Below are 22,496 nucleotides of genomic sequence, written 5' to 3'. Positions count from 1 at the left end.
GAAGACACAAAGGATATTGCTGCGAGACAGCGAATGCCTTGGGAACTATTACAAATGCAAGACTAAATTATTTTAAATTCCAGGGAGCATACTGTCATCTGACAGTATCACCAGCCTAGTCATGTATTATTGGAGCCTTAAACAGCAATTGAAGCTGGTGTATGTATGTGGGGGAAATGTTGTCTTTAACGAAGGATACCAACACACAGCTTTTAAAGATGAAACAAGAATCCAGTAATTGAGTCTTACAAGTTACAAGCTGTTGTGTCTTTCTTGGCTGCCTTTAGGCAATGAAATACCAAGACTAATTTAGGGTTTCCATCAGAACAAGATGCCCAGGCCTATTCAACTAAATTGCTTTAGATCTGGGGATTGTTCAAGGGACAAGGAGACACCAGTTTCGTGGGCAAAGTTACAGGGTGAAGAGATTGAATAAGTGTGGGTTGCTTGCTCAGATTTTTGAAAAGAAGTATGGAGATAAAGAAAATGCAAACTTCAGTTACTGGAACAGTCATGAAAGAGTAGCAAACTGTTAGTTTGCAGATAATGGAGGCCTGGAAAATATTCTATGAGTGAAGAACAGAGACCTCTTCTCCTGCTACATTCCTATACTGAAGACAGAAAGCAACCTGTATAACAGGGGGTGGGGAATCTTTGACACACCAAATATTTTGGTCTACAACTTCGTACCACTGTCCATGCTGCCTGGGACAGGAAGTAGTTGATTGCAGTGTTGTAAGAATGGCAAAAGTTCCCTATTCCTGCCACACAGATTTTGCAGCCTGTACTGGTCTTGGGTCAGTCTCTCTTGTCTATCAGTTCAGACTAATGCTATGCAATAAAACCCCAAATGTTTTAGATTCAGGCAACGCAGATAAACAAGTACATTTCTATACCTCTTACCGATCTACTAGGTGGTTTATAAAGTGTAAGCTAACTGCCCCCAACAAGCTGAGTACTCATTTTAGTGACCTACGGAAGGACACCAGGCTGAGTCAACCTTGAGCCCCCGACTGGTATTGAACTCACAACCTTGTAGTTTATGAGTGAGTGGCTGCAGTACAGGCATTTAACCATTGTACCACTAGGGCTCTATTTAGTTAGTCTCCTTTATTAAGAAGTTTGGGTTCTTCAGTTCAGAAACCCTTGTAATTTGTAATAAAATTCTGAATGTAATGGGGAGGGGGGGAAGTACTACTGCAGAAGGACAACTTCAAGCAAACACTTGGGCATTCACTGACAAGGTTGTTATGGAATTTCACCTAAAATGGCAATCAAAATTTAGGATCAGAGTGTCATCAGGCAGAAAAGAAATTTGCAGTCATGTTCAATGAATCCACATTTCTTCCTTCAAAGCCACTACCACTTCACAAAAGCTAAGGATTATTTCATTTTGTTCAGTCATAATGTATCATGTAGTCTTAGGACCATCTTCAGTTAATGTACATAAGCTTGTGACTAAAAAGCCCATGATAACTGCTAAGTGAAATACATGTGTAGGAAAATGTCCTGTACCTGATAAACTCAATGCAAGTGGACATTTTACCAAAAACTGGTATTGCCCTGAAAGGATTCCTCCTGGAGATTTCTAATATCCTTCCTCCAGACCTTTTGATATTATTACAATGTAGTTTCACAAGATGGAAACATTTCAGTTTAACTATTAACATTTTAAAATGTCAACATTTTGGCCACCTTGTCTTCAGTACATGAAAACTCTGAAGCACTTCAAGGCGTTTAACCCAGAAAGTTCATTCTGTCTGATGGAATCCATGAATAACATTAATCATTTATTTTAGGATGCAAGTCCTGGAGTGGTCTCAGGGTGTTGAAAACAAATTAAAACATTCTCCTCCTATTGCAAGGTCTCCAAAAATAATTAATTGTATTGGTAAGGCTAGTGAAGCTGGCATGATACGCACCTATCCTATCAAACTGATAGCAGCTGGTTAGTGCTGGAAGCCAGAACTGCTTGAGTGAATAATGGAAATGTTCTTGATATTCAGTTTTAGCACCCATGTCACGCATTATTTTTTCAAGATAGATAACCCTACATCTAAAAAGTAATGTTGCTGTCATCTCAAGGGATAATAGGGTATAATCAGCTGTCGCTGCCAAGATTAGATGCAGGCACTCCTCAGGTTAAAATAATACCCACATTCAGTTTAGTAGCTGCTCAAATCTTATATTGTTTGTGAAGTTTTTAATCTCAGGGTAGAGGATGTTAGCTATGGCTAGTACAGTGGACTAGAGCATAATCTGATTTGGTTATGCTTGACTGCCATGACATGGTAATTAAAAAAAAAAGATGACAAAGGCACCTGTAACACAGGGAGATATAACCTGTGCCCCTCCGGGTGTTGCAGTGCTGCAACACCATCAGCCTTAAGTCAGCATAACCAAATGATTAGAGAGAATGAGTTCAACATGATCACAGGTTGCCCACCCTACAACCAGGAGATGATATCTTTCCCACAGGGAAGGTGAAACAGTATCATTTCCCCCTAAAAAGGACACGTTGAAAGTATCTTAATTTTGCTCCTGATTATCCTCATATCTCTGCAAAGGAACTACCTCCTTGTCAAATGTGATTTCTGCTGCTATTGTCCTGTTCTACTTTAAAAGAACTGCTACAGGAAACATCAAGAGATGGATATAGATTTTCAAACATACAAGAACTGGAGTACAGAGCCAAGGGTAGAGGACTTGATGCTCTTAAGTGTTTTAGGCTATAATTCCTATAAACCCAGGCAACATGCCCAATAGCCAGGGATTATGGGAACTGTAGTCCAAAACATATGGATGACATTGGTTTGCTAAACCTCCTGGCCTAAAGTAATTTCTAGGCTTATTAAGTCTGAATAAAGACCACTCTAATCTCTCTAGAATGCAGAGCACTGATCCCTAAATTCAAGTTATTGTTAGACTAAAACTTGTAGAATCCCTGAGCACCAACCATCCTGACCAGTTTTAGGATTTGAAGAATAACAGTGCCTGGGGATCCACAACTGAGAACCACTGATTTAAACTCAGGGAGCAGACTGTGGATAACTGTGCAGAACCGAGGGCTAATTTTTTACCCTCAACTCCTCCAACACCCCCACCTCAGTGTGCCAAAATACCTTATTTTCCCTCCATGTTTCCTCAAAATAGATACTGGAAGTTATGTCACATCATTTCTTGTCACCATTTGAAAGGAGAAATGGCGGGGAAAGAATGTATTTGAGAGAGGGCGGGAATACTGAGAAAGTATTGGCAGTTGGATGGGTTGTCGTTATGTTGATGCTGTTTTTTGCATATGTACATGCATTGTGGCACATTGGTCACAAAATTTGGTTGATTTTTGCCTAATAGCTTCACTGCAGCTCTTATAAAAAAAACGTTTGGAAGCTTCAGGTGGCTTTTGGGGACCAGTGGGGGTCTTTAGAAGCTATAAAGTGTGGCCCAGGAGCTTCATGTGGCCTGTGCACCACATGTTCCCTGTCCCTCATATACATGATCATGATCACATGGAGGAAGAGGGCAGAGCTTCACTTGTTGTCCCATGCTTCAGTCCATTGGTTGGGGATAGAAAGGTCTGAAGAAGTCCTCCAGCTACATAGCTCATGCTGGTTGGGCAAGTCTGAAAGTTGTGGTAGGAAAAAAGAGATCTTTCCAAGCTCTGTATAAGTAGCAAGAATTAGAGAGAAGTAAGAAGAAATTACCAGTTCAATCCAAGAATTTACACTAACAGTGATGGGGTCAATGCATTCCACATAATGCCACCAGTGCCTGGGAACAAACAGGACCTGAAAGGAGAGAGAAGATTACCCACAGAAATTAAAACATTGCTGAAATCTTCCCCCAAAATCCTTTTTCTCAATTATAACATTTTCCTTAAATTTAAAGAATATGTTGTTGAAGACTACAACTTAAACACTTTCTAAACTATTAACATTGTTCCCTTCTGCAGCTGAAGCATGCAAAGAATCTGTTGGTGTTGTTTTACAATTATATTATTTAACACTTCTGCTCCTCTCTTTCATTCAGATGAGTATGCAGAAGAGTTTGCAAAAGAAAAGGCAATACTATATGTAACATTAAAAAAACTCAAATGAATTCATTGTGAAGTTGAAGGCTTTCACGGCTGGAATCCATAGTTTTCTGTGGATTTTTGGGCTATGTGGCCATATTCTAGAAGAATTTATTCCTGACATTTTGCCTGCATCTGTGGCTGGCATCTTGCCATGGAGGCATAGAGTGGGGTATATATACTGTATATATACTGTGTGGCTCTAGGTTGGGAGGGAGTGATTTACATGTCAAGCTGTGTGTTGGTCTGTTGTTGAATGGAAAGGCCTCAAGGAGGGAGGTTATGTGAGGAGGATTTATGTCTATTAGTGATCCAATCTGCTGGGGAACCTGCTGACCCTGGGTGATGCTTATTTGCATGTGCTGAGTCTCTCAACCAAGGGTCATACAGTATATATACCCCACATACCTACATGCCACCATTCTCTGAAGATGCCAGCCACAGATGCAGGAAAAACGTCAGGCATAAATTCTTCTAGAAAAACAGCCACATAGCCTGAAAAACCCACAAAAAACTATCAAATTAATTCAGCAACCATTAAGAGCAACAGTAATTATATTAATTACCAAATGAAACAGAGGTTAACAAGAGATAATATTACAGAGCTAACTGACAAATAACACAAGCCAGCAAGACTTGATGGTATTTATACAGAGTTCTTAAAGACCTGAACTGTGAAATGATTGCTCATCTAACAGTAATAGGCAACTTGCCACTTTATAGAATGAAAGTTGGTATTTTTTAGGTTTCTGGCAACAAGATACTATCAAAATAGCATCCTTCTGTAACTCTAGTAGCAGCCCTGCTCACATCACCACTCTTCTTTACAACCTAGCATTCACAGCTCTGTGCTGATTATGGCCATTGATTGGCCACAGCTCAGACTTTACATTACTTTACTTTGTGCCTACCTGACATTTGTTCCCTATCTCCTTGTCTGGTCTCAATTCCCTTTGGTTTCCATGTCTTTATCACGCCTATCCTCTCCCCTCCTGACTCCTGTAGTACTGGTGCAAACTGGCAAATTAAATGTCTACATCTTTGACTAAGAGATTGCTTCGTTCTATTAGCAAACTGCCTTGACCTTTTTGGACTCGAACTCCCAGTGTGGGGCAATCAACATGGACTACAACTCCCAGAACCCCCAAGCCGACAAAGTTGGTGCTGACTGTGGGATTTCAGGATTCTGAGTCCAAAATAACATTTCCAAACTTTGGGTGTTAGCCATCATCTGTTACCTGGTCTCCCCATTTACACTGCAGACATCATGGATTAAATGTGGAACCATCTGCTGACATTTTTCTCAAGTCTTATTCAGAGCCTGGAAACTTAACTGTTTTGTACTGTAGTTCACAGGCCTTCTGCCCCCACCTTGGCCAAAGGCCATGCTGGCTATGGGATTCTGGTAGCTTAAGCCCAAAGAAGTATTTTTTCCAAATGTGCTGTTATCTTCAAATAGTGACCTTCACCCAGGATCTGACAAAGCCAAAACTGGAGTCTCATGGGACATATTGGTGGTTGAAGTGCTTTTTAAGCATCCATCTCATCTCCAAGAAGCACATTATTCCAGTCATGGTGTAATGTTGTAGATTGTTTCAAAACAAACACCCAACATTAGCACTATTATGTTCATTCTCCAAAGTATTTTTCAAGTATTCAAACAGTTGTAGAAGCTCCACGGAGCACACAGGAATACAAAGGAGCAAAATTAAGGCATGATTTGACTGGACTGATCAATGTATAGACTGGTTTAACACAGCGCTCAAAGCAGCTTTAAGGGATTAAGGGTTGAAGGAGGAATGGTCAATGAGACATAGGCCCCTATGGCATTATTATGGTGTTTGGGAACATTTCCTTTTAAGAGTGGCTTTATTTCAAAGTCATACAGAAAGTTAGTCCAGAATTATATTCAGGATGATTGACTTCCTCTTGGTTTTCCTTAAAAGAATTATCTCCACTCTAACAACAACAACAACAACAACAACAAATCCTCCACAGCCTTGTTTTACCAATATTTACCAGAGAGTGAATAACTACTGATACCCTCTCATCCAAAATCCTCTTATCTCTAACTGGATTATTAGTGCTGAACTCTTGCACATATAAGCATGGGTTAGATTTTTTTTTAAAATCCACCAGTTCTAGAAAGTATAGGAAACATTTAGCAAAACAACCCCCATCCAAAAAAATTGGAGCCTGCCCTGTTCTGCAAATATGTTCTGTGGCTTTACAAATGCAGCAGTCGTTTCCAGCTTAAAGACACAACATAATGTTTTCTTCTGTAGGGATATTCCTGGAATTATCTCCATGGAGGAATAAGACACATGGAAGACATTCCACCAGGTCTGAAAATCTACAGGGATTAATCATGAAACATCCATGAACAATACACAATGATCCTGCCAGATCCAGCTAATAAAACTTCACTGAAAAAACTCAATTTAAAACTCTGATGTACTAAATTCAATTTCAGAAGAGGAGCAACAAAGCCTAAAAGACATAATACATTCCACTCCCAGTAAGTATTTCTAAATCCCATGGATATCAGTAGAGATGAGTGAATTCCCATTGATCCCCCAGCATTACTGCTTAACAATGCAATCCTACACATGCCTACACAAGTCAGAAGAAAGTTCCACTGAGTTCACTAAAACTCACTTCCATGTGCGCATAAAGCTGCTAATCTTTCTCAATGAAAATGAATGGGATTTTAAAGTGTTCAGTTTTGGCTGGATCATGCCCTATGTTTGTATTTACATTGTAGCAGATAAACCAGTGGTTCTCAAACTGTGGGGAGCAATTTTCAAGGGGGGGGCAAGGAGAGTTGGTCAAGGGGGCATGAGACTTGGAGGCCCTGATCCTTCTTCCGCATCCTTCTCTATCTCTTCTTTCAATTTTTTTTTCTGTCTTGGCAGGGAAGAGAAAGGCAAAGAAGGCACTTGTAGCCTCTGCTTGAGGGGAGATGAGGAGAGCTGTTTCCTTATGAACTGTTAAAATATGAATATACATGAATGTGTGAGCGAAAGTGCACACACTAAACAAACAAAATATTTTTATTCATATACGTCTGCATGTAGATGTAAAGGGGGGTCACAAGGGTAAAAAATCTGAGAACCACTGAGATAAACCATAGTTTTGAATATAAACTGATGGTTTAAATTTTGCACTGATCAATCCTGTACACTGCTGCCAACCTGGAAGGCTTTAAAAGGAGATCGGACAAACTCATGGAGGATGGGGGTTATCAGCAGCTACTGGTCATGACAGATATATATTCTCTCCAGTTGAAGGGGCAGGATATCTCTCTATATCATTTGCTGGGAACCAGAAACAGTAGGGTGCTATTTCAGGTTCTGCCTTGCATCTGGCTCCATCCTGGCTTCTGAGGGAGAGAGGAGGTAGGCCAATCCCACCTGGACTCCACAAAGGAACTGAACCCTTCCCAGAAAGCATCTGGCTCCATCCTCCACTCCCTTCCCCTTTTGTGTCATGTCTTCTTAGATTGTAAGCCAGAGGGCAGTGAACCGTCTAATTAAAAGATTGTATGTACAGTGCTGTGTAAATTTACAGCGCTATATAAATAAAGCTTAATAATAATAATAATAATAATAATAATAATAATAATTATTATTATTATTATTTTAGGACTTCTCATAGCTTCTCACTGCCTACTGTGTGAACAGAATGATGGGTCTTTGTTTTGATTCCCTCAAAGCTCTTTTCTAGCTCACTATTCAAGCCTAATTTATCCTAAACAGTTATTTTAAAACAAACAAATACAAAAACTCTCTGTGCATCCCTAGAAAGAATATTTGTTAACTGTCCTGGAGTCAACTCTGACCCATGGTGACCCTGTGAATGAGACATTTCCAAGAGCCCCTGTCTTCTACTGCTCTACTTAGTTCCTGTAATTTCATGCCAGTAACCTCCCTGATTCTGTCCATCTGGCATGTGGTCTTCCTCTCTTTCTACCACTCTCCACCTTTCCTAGCATTATTGGCTTTTCTAATGAGTCATGCCTTCTCATAATGTGGCCAAAATGAGATAGCCTCAATTTGATCATCTTGGCTTCCAGAGAGAGTTCAGGTTTGAGCTATTCTAGGATTCATGTCTTTATCTTTTTGGCTGTCCACAGTATCTTCAACGATCTTCTCCAGCACCACATCTAAGATGTGTTGATTTTCCTTTTATCTGTTTTCTTCGCGGTTCAGCTCTCGCATCTGGACATGGTGATGGGGAATACAATGGCTTGGACAATTCTAATTTTCTGTTCAGCTGTATATCTTTACTCTTTATGATCTTGTCTAGTTCTTTCACAGCTGCCCTTCCCATTCCTAGTTTTCTTCTGATTTCCCGACTGCAGCCTCCATTCTGATCAATGTAATAATATGGGCACATAAAAACCACACTTGAGTTCAATTGAATGTTTGGGTTCCTTTGGATAAATTTTCTTATCACATGGAAACAAGCTGATGATACAGAACTTGGTATACTTCAAGAAGCAAATGCAGGACACAGAGAGATGGGTAGTAAAAATACATCTGACAGAGTATTAAACAGGGCCTGTTGTGTAGAAATCACATTATAGTAAATTATTCTTTTGCAAGATGTTGGTTATTTGTAAGAATTCAGCTTTTTTAATGATACCCCAAGGGCATGATTAAAAACATTAAGCACCTTTCAATTCCAAGGATTTCAATGGAGTTGAACAAAACACATGGTTAGCCAGTGGGACGTGTAGTGCAGTCCTGCTGTGCATGTTTACACTGAAATACAACACACATTGCTCAATGCAGCTTTGTTGTTGCTATTTCCTGTCAAGGCAGCTTTGACTTATGGCAACCCTATGAGTGAGAGTTTTCCATGAGACCTGACCATCAGCAGCCCTGCTCAGGTCATGGTTCCTTGATGAAATTAATTAATCAGTAATATGGTCTTCCTCTTTTCCTACAGCCACCTATTTCACCAAGCTTTTTCTAATGAGTCATGCTGTCTCTTGATATGTGCAAAGTACAACAACCTCAGTTCTTGGCTTCTAATGAGGGTTCAGGTTTGATCCGATCTTGGACCCATTTATTTATTTGTCTTTTTGACACTCCATGTTATCCATAGTACTCCCTTCTAGCATATTTCAAATGAGTTGATGCTCTTCCTACCAATTTTCTTCACTGTCCAGCTTTCACAGCCTTACATAGAAATCAGAACACCATGGATGATTCTGATTTTGGTATGTAATAATGTATTTTTATACTTGAGGATCTTACAGTTGGCCCTCTGTATCCACAGATTTTGCATCAATGGATTCAACCATCCACGGTTTGAAAATGTTTTTTTTTTTTAAATCCAAATAGCAAAAACCTTGATTTTTCCATTTTATATATGAGGCACCATTTTTCTATGCCATTATATATAATGGGACTTGAGAACCCATGGAGCACCCACAGAGGGTCCTGGAACCAAACCTCAGTGGATACCAACTGTCCACTGTGTTCAAGATTACAGCCTTTTGTGCACCAGAATTCGAAATGACCCATGCTTGGATTGTCTAGGCTGGCACATTTTCTAAAAGACATAATTCTAGTACCTAGTCCTTTCCAACACCTATCCATAGTCACCTTCAGTGACAATATACCATGTCTGAGCAAAAACCAGGCTTAGGCATCCATTATTTATGCGCCTCCCTTTAATAGTTACATAGACAGGAGTGCTTCAGCAGGTGCAGCTTTCCATGTGCTGCTGAAATTCCTCTCCTGTACCCAGGATTACTGTCCTCTTTTACTCTGGACCATCCTAGTGGAGAAAGGAATAAGTAACCTATTGGAACAATCATAATAATCATACCCATGAGTAACCCCTATCCCATACCTTTGCAATACTGCAATTCAAGGTACACATTTTACAATATGGACACAGCCACAGTCCCATCTGCACTGTGATGTAATGCAAGCCTCCTCCTGGTCATGCAGTTTTTCCTCTTCCATTCCTTCATGAATGGAGATGGCAGCTGTGGGAACATGTACATTTTTTTCCTGTGCAGATAGCAATGTTTCTACCACAGGACTGAATTAACCTTTTGGGGCAAGGAAATTCTATGCACACTGTAGACCAGTTCCAATAATCTGCTAGCTTTGGATAATAATGCTACCAATTATTTAGACACAGATGGTACTCTTGCAACAGGCAGAAGAAACATTCCTAAGAAGTGTGAGAGTAGTTGGTAAGAGAAAGGGAGGTCTACAGTAGAATGTTGCTGTGGAGGGATTCCAGCCACTCCACTGCATCCCTCCTGCCCTAGTTCTCCAATCCCCCTACCTCCAGTCACTCATACCACTCTGTGGTATGATCACTGTGGCATTAATTGGGCTGCTTAAAGGCATCACTTACAGTTGTCCAGATGTTTTATAGTTCTTCAGAGATTCATTTTCCCCCAGGCCTCTTGTGGTCTCTCTGTAGTGTGTATGTGTGTGTGCGCATGCAGTCTTGGGTCCGTAAGCAATGACAATCTAAGCTTCAACTTTGTTTAGAAGATGGTGAGGGGGCAGAGAAGGAAGGTGACCATGGATACAAAAATCTGAGTTTTAAATCAGGAATGCCAGGAAAAGAGTACTGTCCCTTAAAACAGGAGCTTAGGAATAAATAAAGCTGTTTTACACTGAGTGAGATCATTGGTCCCATCTTGCCATTACCATCAACTTTGATCGGCAGCATTGGCTTGCCCAGGCTTTGGGCAGGATTTCTGGAGACTCCCAATTTTCCCTGATGACCTTTCATCCAAGTACTAGCCAAATTCAACCTGAATTAACTTCCAACATCAGAAGAGATGAGGTATGTCCAGGATGGTAGAATGGCCTGTATATTAAACTTCAGATCTGAATTTCCTAAAAAAGTAATTTGTAAAGAATCCTGGACAAATGGCTGAGTAAGGGTAATTATTAATATGCAAGTATAAGAATAACAAAATTATATTTCTAGAACCATTGCAAGACTACTGAACTAGTTCTTACACAATTTACTACTCTGCTGCTTCAGGATTCTGAATGTAATCCAAATACAATAAATATTTAGCCAAGAGAACATCTGTGCATACAAGCATAATGTTAAAATCAGAATTTATAACAGTTGGTCGTTTTCTTCTTTGATAAATTTACATTCCCAACACTTCTGGGGAAATGAGTGCAAAACTAATGGTACCCCCCCCCCCAAAAAAAAACCCTGCTCTCCTTTTCTCAAACACTTATATATTTAAATTGATAAGAGCTCGGAGCCTGGAGAATTTACGTTCCTTTTTGGTCAACAACTTTGCTGACTGGAAGATCTGTAGAACTGTAGTTCAAAATATAATATTTCCAAGCTCTGAAAGAACTACTTTACAACATTAGGAGAAGTGCAACAACCAGTACATGGATGTGTCCCAGTGTGAACTTCAGTTAAAGAGGTATAGATCAGGAACAGCCATGCTGGATGCCAATGAAGGCCCATCTCATCCACTGACCAACTGGGTTCCTACAGGAAACCCACAAGGAGGACATTAGCCAGAACAGCACCCTTTTGCTCATGCTCCCTAGAAAAGCATACACACATCTTATTTCTGATCACACAGGTTCTATTTAGCTGCAGGTAGTAATGGGCCAAAAAGAATTTGCTAATGTTCAGCATCCATTAGTAGATATACAAGATTAAGGGGCTCTACAGATGACCCCAACAGCAACCACACACTGCGGCCCCAATCCAGCAGTTTGCTGCTCTAAAAAGAAACAGCAAAATGCCGCTCCTTTTTAGAATGGCAAAAACTGCTCTTGCCACTGTTGCACAGCGGCTTTTTGGCATTTCTTTGGTGCAGCGCGCCTAAACACTGCGCCAAAGAAATGGCATGATGCCGCTCACCATGTGGTCAGGCAGGTGGTATGACACTGGCATCGGGTTGTCACACCCTCCCTCCACCCTGCTGCTGGTGTTTCTTGCCAGTCTGTAGAGGCCTTAAGTTTCTAGAAGGATTAATTAAACATAGTATCAACTGTGTGGTTGCATTTAACACATTTAATTTTTAAAATACAAGAAGCAGGCATGGAAATTTTTTTTATCCAAACTGGCGTTGTTTTGCATGAAGAAGTGGTGTCCTAATGAAATCTTACCCACCCCCAACCCCAACTTTGCTGAAGCTACTACTCAGAGAAAAGATGCCTTTCAGTAATAGACCCATTGTAAAATTTATTCATAAGGCTCAGTCCACATCATCATGACCCCTGCCCTCTTTGCTATCCCCACCCTGAAGATGGCAATGCTTCCCTTTCTGTTCATGAAATCAATGAGTAATGTATCAGTTCTATAATGAACGAGCTAGAGAAGTCTGTACACAAAGATCTCTATGCGTGTATCTTCTCCACTAGCTAGAACTCCACATAATCCAGCCCACCTACAGGTCCATACACAACTGCTTAGGCTCAAATGTCCATGTTGAATATTTGAATGTTGAGGCAGGGCTGACAAATGATGTCATGAGTGTAGACCTTCTGCCCCTTTCATTGTGTGGACTTCCTTTGTGCACACAATATCTGAAAAGGGGTCTGCTTTCTCAGTTTCCTTATTATGCAACAAGAACTGAACATAGTTTTTTTGTGGGTTTTTCGGGCTATGTGGCCATGTTCTAGCAGAGTTTCTTTCTGACGTTTTGCCAGCAGCTGTGGGCTGGCACTCTGAAGATGCCAACCACAGATGCTGGCGAAACGTCAGAAAGAAACTCTGCTAGAACATGGCCACATAGCCCGAAAAACCCACAAAAAACTATGGATGCCGGTCATGAAAGCCTTCAACAAGAACTGAACACATGCAGGCCTCATACAAGTATGCACTTGAATGCAAATAGAGAGGAGTATGGACTTCCTCTTGTTTGCTCAGTTAAGTTAATGCTGTGCAAAAAAAAAGGCTACTGTGCAACATGGATAAAGGTTTTCATTTGAAAATGTCAAATGCATTATGGGTGCTCAATTCCTACTTTACAGTACTGACCCTTCAAATGTTTGCAACTTCGACTTCCAGAAGCAAAGTCAGGGATTCTGGGAGTCCAAAACTCCCAGAAGATCTAAGGCTGAGAACCACTGCTTTATAATTTCCTTCACAAAACTGGCTCCTTCTCTCCTTTACTAATTTTGTTTGAAGATGCGACTTAAGATAAATTAATATCTGATGCTTTTTTTTTTAGGAGGAGGCATACACTTGTTTGAGTTGCAGTCCACAAAGCCCAAAACAGCTATGAGTATAAATCACTGAAGAAGTCTGAATGACCAAAAATCTACTTCAAGCTACTCAGCTCTCTTGTTTGCATGATTTTCAGTTTGTGGATTTTGTATTTTATCCCTTTAAAATCAACTAGGTAACTGAGGATAATTTGTTTTTGTTTTTTTAATATTTGTAATCTAAAAAGAGACATTCATAAATGAGGCTTTCAATGTGTCGCTCCCATTTCGAACACAATTACACTCTCAAAAACACAGGCTCAAATTATCATTTGCAGGTACAAGAGTGAGACAGAATTAACCCCACAGTAACAAGGCCATCGCTGATAATTACACAGTTGTTTTAAGGACAGTATAACACTTTAAACACTGAATTGTGCATCCAAAGTTTAGGAGGTCATATTAAAACATCCCCAAAATTTAACCTCCCAAATGATTAGTCAAGTCTTTTAAAATGAATGCAATCACACTGAATTTCCCTCACTCACTTCTCTTCATCCAGACACCAAGACTAAGAAGGCAGTTACAAGTGATTAGAATATATACAGAAACAACGGCCCGCAATGCTAAAGTGGTGAAATGAGACTTACTGGCCAGGAGATGGCATTAGGCACATTAAGTTCCTTTTAATATTCAAAGCCAGTATCCAGCTAGCATACAGTTGCTGTCCTGAATACCAAAGCACACCTTTATCTTGATTCTAGTTGCCCCTTCCCCAGTTCTGCATTGTTAATCCAAAACATGCAATTCCTGGCCAAGCAAGAGACAATTACCACCATGTGAAACCTGTTAGAGATCCACAAATAATTGTATTTGCAATATGTGTTCAATCTTGGTATTCAGTTAGAACAATGCCTTCCAGAGAAAGGTTTTCCTTTCCTGCCTAATGGATTCTCCTTGAGTTGCTTCACCATAGCCTTTTCAATATAGGCAGAACTAGCAGGCATCATTTTTGTATAAAGGCAGAACTGCGCTACAAAGACTTGGCATTTGTTGCAAGTAACTCCTTTGCTTTCTTCATTTAATACAGCCCTCCAGGGGCTATAACATTTCAGATGGCGGGTAGAAAAGTGCTGGTTGCATGAGTGAATGATCTGCCAGACTGTCTGCATATGGTGACAGCTCTTTCTCATTTGTAAGGATGATAACGTGGGTTGCATCTACACTGCAGAATTAATACAGCTTAACACCATTTTCACTGTCATGACTCAGTGCTATGGACACTGCAGTTTTTGTGATATATTTAGCGTTTTCTGTCAGAGAGCTCTGGTGCCACAACAAACTACAAATCCCAGGATTCCGTAGGATGAAGCCATGACAGTTAAAGCGGTGTCAAACTGCATTTATTCTGCAATGTGGCAGTATCTTTGGATTACTCATCATAGGGCTTTCAAAAGTAGGTTACAGCGGAACATTAAGGGGAAAAATAACCACTGATTATTTATACAGTTGGATAATGTAGACATTGGCATAATTAAAAGATTTTCTTAGACTTGATTCAGTTATTAATCAAAATGGAGATTGCAGTAAAGAAATCAGAAGAAGACAAAGACTTGGAAGAACAGCTGTGCAGAAACTAGATAAGATTTTCAAGTGTAAAGATATGCCATTAAATACTAATGTCAAAATCACCCATGCCATAGTATTTGCTGTTTCTATGTCTGACTGTGAAAGCTGGACAGTGGATAAAGATGACAGGAAGAAAATCAAATAATCAGAAATGCACTAGAGGAGAGTTGTATGCATAGCATGGACTGCTAAGACAAATGAATGGGCCGTAGATCAAATCAGTCTTGAACTCTCATTAGAAGCTGACTAAAGCTGAGGCTATTGTACTTTGGAGATATCATGAGATAACAATTCACTGAATAATACAATAATGGAATACAGTAGGAAAAGAGGAAGACTGCATTACAAGTGGATTGTTTCAATCAAGAAAGTCACTGTCCTCAGATTGCAAGACCTGAGCAGGGCAGCTGATGGGAGATCTTGCAGATCTCCCAGTCATACGATTGCCATAAGTCAATGTCAATTTGACAGCGAGTAACAAGGACAACAAGAGATGATTATATCATTTGCCACTGCTATCTTCAGATTTCCTTGCTTCCTTTGAACATAGCTGTCCACCAATAGTAACTGGGAGGAAATGGATTTAAACTGGTGTTGTTAAAAGACACCTCTGGAAACCTTGATCTGGTGGATTCATGCTATTTAGGGAGATGGAGTATCCCTCATTTGTTTTCTTGTGCAGTCCCAAGTCTTTCCAGACCAAGTCCACCTTGCTCCTTTGTCAGTTCATATTCTATGACTGTCAAGTATTCCTAATAAATTGAGTCTTATACTATGCTATTCCACTTTGAAGTGTATAGTTGCATAAACACCTACTATGAATCAAGAGAGATACCTACTTTTAGGACTCTCCTTAGGAATATGATTATAGAAACAGGCATCAAGACCATCTGAACATCAACATGTATGTACTACTGGCATTTAATTTTTTATTTCCTCACCTTTCATTCTAAAGTGATACAATACAAAGAGGGTATTAGCCATGTGGTACTTCTGAGCGTGCCCTTTGCTTCAAGTGACTATCAACCCAGTCAGAGTGGGGGAGATAAAAATCTACATTAGTGTCTCCTTTCTTCAGTAGCCCTTCAAGAGCACTGCAAGTAGTGGCCTTCTGCTCTTAACAGGATTTGACTTCTAATTAGTTTAAGCTTAATTAAAAATAGTGATACTATTGCTTCATTACCATTCCTAATCACTGAAACAGACCGCCTGCATTACATTCCCAGCCTTAATACAATGCAGTGTCGAACTGTCATTTTTGTTTAAAATACACCACCAACACCCACAACTCCCCTAAAAAACCTAAACTGTTAAATCAGTTACAAAATGTAGAGTAAACAAATACTTTGCTACAGAAGAAAAAACTGTGAAGTCAATGCATTTAATTTCTGGCACTGGTAAGACAATTACTGTGCAGTATGAAATATTAATATGTTATGCTATACTATTTGTTCGAAGGCAGTAACATGAATCTGCTTTAAGAGTGTACTCCAAAACATGTCTTCTCGGAAATTATTTGCACGGAGTTCAATGGGACTTACAGTACTTCCTGGAAGTAGGAATAAGATCGCAGCCTGAATCTGAGAAAAGTAGTCCACCTATAACAGTAAAAGCATGTGCGTATCTATCTTTCTCTCTACTAAAGTTCCAAGACACTGAAATTCCAATGCATGAAATTTGGTGTGCATTGTAAGGGGAACCTCAGAATTATTTTTCAAACTGGAATAATTAATTATAATGCATTGAAAATGTTCCCTTGTCTGCAGTGCCACACTGAATCTAACATAAGGTGGCAAAAACCAGGCTCCTTAGACGAGAGCTCTTCAGGAGTAGGTGTCTTCTCAAGAGGAGAAGCCACAGTCTTCATCCATATACAGTCGGCCCTTCTTATACACGGATTCAAGCATACACAGTTTGAAAATGTTCCAAAAAAGTATAAATTTCAAATATCAAACCATGATTTTCCATTTTTTAATAAGGGACACCATTTTGCTATGTCATTATATTTAATGGGACTTGAGCATATACGGCTTTTGTTACACACGGGGGATCCTGGAACCAAACCCCAGCATATAACAAGGGTCCACTGTACTTGCAATTTATTTCAAGTGTGATTGATTTCAGTTGATTTTAATCTGGAGCTAGGCTACCTGATGGGCTGGGAGGGAGGGAACATATATGAAAGGGTGCATCTATACTGCAGAAATAATGCAGTTTGATACCACTTTAATTGCCATGGCTCCATCCTATAGATTCCTGGGGTCTGTAGTTTTGTAAAGCACTCTTTAGCAGGGAAATCTAAAGACCTTGTAAAACTGCAAATCCCATGATTCCATAGGATGGAGCTACAGCATTCAAAGTGGTGTCAAACTGTTTTATTTCTACAGTGTAGATGCACCCGAAATGAGCCTGGAAAACCTATTTTCTAGAATCTGTCACCATGGCTAGAGAAAGCAAGTAATTTTTCAAGCAAGTAATTTTCCATACTGGTGTATGTAAGGGTGGAGAGGATAGATTTAATAGACCAGGGACTCTGCATGAGGTCTGAAGGTCCAGTTTTTGTCACAGATTCTCTGGGAGCTGCCCAGAGTGCAACCCCCCCCCCAATCAAAACAAACAAAGAATAAAAAACCCACCTCCCTACTGCCCATAAAATTAGCCAGACATCCGGAACAGCCCTGCAACTGATCAAGTAGAATTGCCTCTCCCAGAGAGCAGCTCATCCCTTCATTTTGGAGGGGTTGAAAGCTGCAAAAGTAGCAATGGGAAGAGTGGAGGGGAACTGTAGAGAACTTTCACATGGGGGAGACACTATGGACCCAGGCTCAAATTTTGCCTACTGCTGTCCTATACCCTGATCAACTGTCTGGTCTCTGTTTACCTGGCTCGGGACAGTAGAGCCCTCAGTAACTCCAGCTGTGAAGGCTGCTGTTGTTGCAGAATGTGCCTTGAGATCATCAGGTCATCAGTCCTGCAAGAGCCTAGAATCTGTCTTATTTCTAATGTGAAGTCAAAGGCTGGCATCCATAGTTTTTTGTGGGGTTTCGGGCTATGTGACTATGTTCTAGAAGAGTTTCTTCCTGACGTTTCACCAGCATCTGTGGCTGGCATCTTCAGAGAATGCTTGCCTGGAAAAAGTGGGTATATATATGTACTGTGTGAGCCTAATTAATTAGCCAAATTTTGTTCACTTTAAGGGTTTCTTCTTTCCGGTTGAAATTATCCAGATGTTTGTGGATTTCAATGGCTTCCCTGTGCATCCTGACATGGGAGTGGTTGGGATGGTCCCAAAATTTCAGTGTTTTCAAACAGTATTTTATGCCTAGGATAGTTTGTGGCTACCAGTCCATAGCAAAATAGGACTCAGCAAATGCAAATGGGAAACCATTCAGAGTCAGGGGCTTTCCCAGCAGATAATGATCACCAACTAGCAGACACTAATCCTCTTTTGCATTAGCCTCCCAGCCTGAGGCCAGCCATCAACACAGAGCAATACACATGCAAATCACTCCTGCATTCCCAGGCTCACACAGTATATATATATACCCACTTTTTCCAGACAAGCATTCTCTGAAGATTCCAGCCACAGATGCTGGCGAAACTTCAGGAAGAAATTCTTCTAGAACATGGCCACATAGCCTGAAAAACCCAGAAAAAACTATGTCTTATTTCTATTTAGCCAAGGAAGGTGGGATCCCAAATGGGTCCATTAAAGAAGATGGCTGCTGCTACTGCTTCTGAACGCACTAAGAAAATATGATGAAGATGGGGGTCACCTGACAGAGACAACATTTAGCATTGGGGGGAAAATTACTGTTATTTGGTATTTTATTTATTTATTAGTGTGAACTATTAATGGATTATTTAATCTTAGTTTATATTTATTACTGCAAGATGTTTGTGGTCTGTAATTATTTAAATCCTGGGTTGGAACTGAATTACTGAATTATTAGGAAATGCTGTTGCTTTGAATGTGCACATTCCACCTCTGAGAGAAGATGTTCAGTTTTGGGATCCAGTGCCATCAGTATGATGATGACACCCAGCTGTACTGCTCCTTTGCACCTCAAGCCAAGGAAGCCGTTTTGGTCTTAAAACTGTGCCAGTAATCACTAACGGACTGGATAAGAGCAAACAAATTGACACTTAATCCCAAAAATACAGAGGTGCTCCTGGGCAGTTGAAAACAGATCCGAAATAGGAAGCCTATGCTGGATGGAGTTACACTCTCTGTGAAGATGCAGATCTGCAGCTTGGGTAGGATACTGGATTCAACCCTCAGTCTGGGAGCTCAGGTTTCAGCATTGGCCATGAGTTCATTTGAACAGTTAAATATTGTGTGCCAACTGAATTTGTTCCTTGAGACAGTAGTCCTGGCCACAGCGACACACACCTTAGTTACATCCTGTTTGGATTACTATAAAGCATTCTATGCCAGATTGCCTTTGGAGAATGTTCATAAGCTTCACCTGCCCCAAAGAGCTGCATACAGATAACTACACAGAGCAAACAATTCCCTTGTTCCAACAGCTCCACTAGCTGCCAGTCCATTTCCAGACACAATTCAAAGTGCTGGTCATGACCTATAATGGGCCAGGTTATATGAAGGACTGTATTCTCCCATATCAACCAGCCCATGTCTTGACATCTTCTGGGGAGGCCTCTCTCTTTTTGTCCCACCACAGGTACATCAGGTGGCAATACAAATGAGGGCCTCCTCAGTGGCTCCTCCCAGGCTCTGGAACTTCCTTCCCAGAGAACTTACATTGGGTCCCCCCCTTACTATCTCTCTGCAAACATGTAAACATTTTCTTTCAGTAGGTCTTTGAGAATTGATTTTTCTATAGGAATAGGGGCCTTCTGTAATATAGATAATTTTTAATTTTTTTTATTTCAATGTTTTCTTTTTTTCATTGATTTTAATCTTTTGATAGTTTAATTACTTTTAAACCTCTCTATACTGTGATTTTTTTTTTAAAAAAAACTATGCTTGGTTTTAACTGTAGTAAGCAGCCCTGAGAAAAATGCATGATATAAATAAATAAATAAATATTATTTTACCATGCAGCAATGGCATGCAAATAAATACAATGCTGATGACGCTCAGCACCAACACAGCTGGAGAGTCTGAGGTGCTTCAGGTATGATCCCAAATTTTGTGGAACCTCCATTCCTATATCTATTCAATATCTGTTATCACCTACAGCTCTTAAAGGCAAAAGGAAAAATGATAAAGAAGTGTCATGGGAGAGCACAAAACACCTTGGGTTGCAGGTTGTGCATCCCTGCATTGAATACAAAGAAGTGAAGGCAACACAGCCTTCTATCTACAAACCAGTTTTGAAAGAAGCGCTTCTGAGTGGGAAATTAGCTGTGCATCTACATGTTTGCCGATTCTTTCACAGTCTCCCCAGATGTTTTACACAGTATGGAAATGTGTTGCCCTGTGTTTCAGGAACCAGAATAGGGTAACTGAAAGGACAAGATTTACTGATTGACATCTGATATCTGATAAGAATGGAGGAAGACAATTCAGTAATACAAGGAGGGCTGTGGTAGAGACAGGGAAAGACATGAGTGGAAGGGAAAGACTGTGGGGGTGTGAGAGGGAATGAACAGCACCTGGGTGATCTGAGACAAAGGACTTTTTAACTCATCCAGTGTTGGTAGAGGCTGAACGGGTACCAGATGGAAAGCGAGAGGAAGAAAAGAAAGTTTTTCCAACAAAAGAAAAAGAGTTGGAGTGGTAGAGAATGGAAGAGAGAGGAAGACTTGGGGGAGGTTGAAACTACTAGGTTCCTAAGTTAGGAAAAGCTGGGTACTTTCACTCATTTTGCAATATAAATTATATCTAGAACAAAGAAGTCACTAGTAGTAGTAAGCAGAAATCACAATTGAATTCATTTGGAAGAAAGTGTGTTGGTAGAGTGGAGAGTGCTGAGATCAGATGTACAGGCAAATTGAGAGATCCTTCACTAGGCTACTATTCAATTATTGCAACCTCCTCTCCAGTAAAATATGATTAATCAACTTTCACATGACCTTGTTAAAAGTACTCTGAGAGCCTCCATTGAGAGACTAATGCATATTGTAAATACGAGTGATGTAGCTGCTGGGCAAGTGTTTCCATTATGGAAGTTATCCATCACTGTGAAAGTGTTAAGTGAGAGCTCTTTGCTTACTCTGCACACTTATTCATTAAATACACATTCTGTAAGCCACTGGTTTCACAGCAGAGATGCCCTATGTTACACTCCCCATAAGCTTGCAAAATACAGGATTCAGCAATGCTTACATGTAAACATCAGTAAAAAGGGGGAGTTCATAGAATCATAGAATAGAATCATAGAATCAAGAGATTGCAAGGGCCATCCAGTCCAACCCCCTGCCATGCAGGAAATCTCATTCAAAGCATCCCTGACTGATGGCCATCCAGCCTCTGCTTAAAGACCTCCAAGGAAGGAGACTCCACTACACTTCAAGGGAGTATGTTCCACTGTCGGATAGCCCTTACTGTCAGGAAGTTCTTCCTAATGTTGAGGTGAAACCAATTTTCCTGGAGCTTGCATCCATTGTTCTGGGTCCTGTTCTCTGGAGCAGCAGAAAATAAGTCAGCTCCCTCCTCAATATGACGTCCCTTAAAGTATTTAAACAGGGCTATCATATCACCTCTTAACCTTCTCTTCTCCAGGCTAAACATCCCCAATTCCCTAAGTCGTTCCTCATAGGACATGATTTCCAGACCCTTCACCATTTTAGTCGCTTTGGACACGCTCCAGTTTCTCAATGTCCTTTTTAAATTGTGGTGCCCAGAACTGGACACAATATTCCAGGTGGGGCCTGTCCAGAGCAGAATAGAGTGGCACTATTACTTCCCTTGATCTAGACACTATACTTCTATTGATGCAGCCTAAAATTGCATTGGCCTTGTTAGCTGCTGACTCGTGTTCAACTTGTGGTCTAATTGAACTCCCAGATCCCTTTCACACATAGTTTCGTTCAGCCAGGTGTCTCCCATCCTGTATCGCTGCATTTTATTTTTCCGCCCTAAGTGTAGTACCTTACATTTCTCCCTGTTGAAGTTCATTTTGTTAGTTGTGGTCCAACTTTCCAGTCTATTCAGGTCATTTTGAATTATGATCCTGTCCTCTGGGGTGTTAGCTACTCCTCCTAATTTGGTGTCATTTGCAATATACCCCCAATTCTGTCATCCAAGTCACTGATAAAGATGTTGAATAGCACTGGGCCCAGGACAGAGCCCTGTGGGACTCTGGTCACTTCTCTCCAGGATGAAAAGTAGCCATTGTTGAGCACCCTTTGGGTTCGGCCAGTCAACCAATTACAAATCCATGTAACAGTTACATTGTCTAGCCCACATTTTACAAGCTTGTTTGCAAGAATGTCATGGGGAACCCTGTCAAAAGCCTTACTGAAATCAAGATATACTATATCCACAGCATTCCCGTCATCTAACAAGCTGGTAGTTTTATCAAAAAAAGAGATCAGGTTTGTCTGGCATAGCATCTTTCTCTGAAACCCGTGTTGACTTTTTGTGATTATGGCATTGCTTTCTAGATGTTCACAGACTCTCTGTTTAATTATCTGCCCTAGAATCTTTCCTG

The 22,496-nt window shown here is 40.4% G+C and overlaps 1 protein-coding gene across 6 annotated transcripts in view; it reads right to left on the bottom strand.

Annotated features, from left to right (window-relative positions):
* The window catches only part of HSPBAP1 (HSPB1 associated protein 1), a 109,235-nt gene that overhangs the window by 14,835 nt on the left and 71,904 nt on the right, over positions 1 to 22,496 (bottom strand). For 5 of the 6 annotated variants that reach the window (XR_006101352.1, XR_006101353.1, XR_006101355.1 and 2 more), the window contains one exon: positions 3,705 to 3,788. The exons of the other annotated variant lie outside the window; for it this stretch is intronic. Coding sequence is in view for 1 of the 5 variants with exons in the window: in XM_042445082.1 (XP_042301016.1) it covers positions 3,705 to 3,788 (84 nt within the window). In the remaining 4 variants the exon portion in view is untranslated. The remainder of the gene's footprint in view (positions 1 to 3,704; positions 3,789 to 22,496) is intronic. 6 annotated transcript variants of the gene reach the window in all.

This window comes from Sceloporus undulatus, chromosome 1, assembly GCF_019175285.1.
Source record: "Sceloporus undulatus isolate JIND9_A2432 ecotype Alabama chromosome 1, SceUnd_v1.1, whole genome shotgun sequence".
NCBI lineage: Eukaryota > Metazoa > Chordata > Lepidosauria > Squamata > Phrynosomatidae > Sceloporus > Sceloporus undulatus.
Note: the sequence above shows the minus strand (reverse complement) of the source record. Positions and strands in the feature narration are given on the sequence as shown.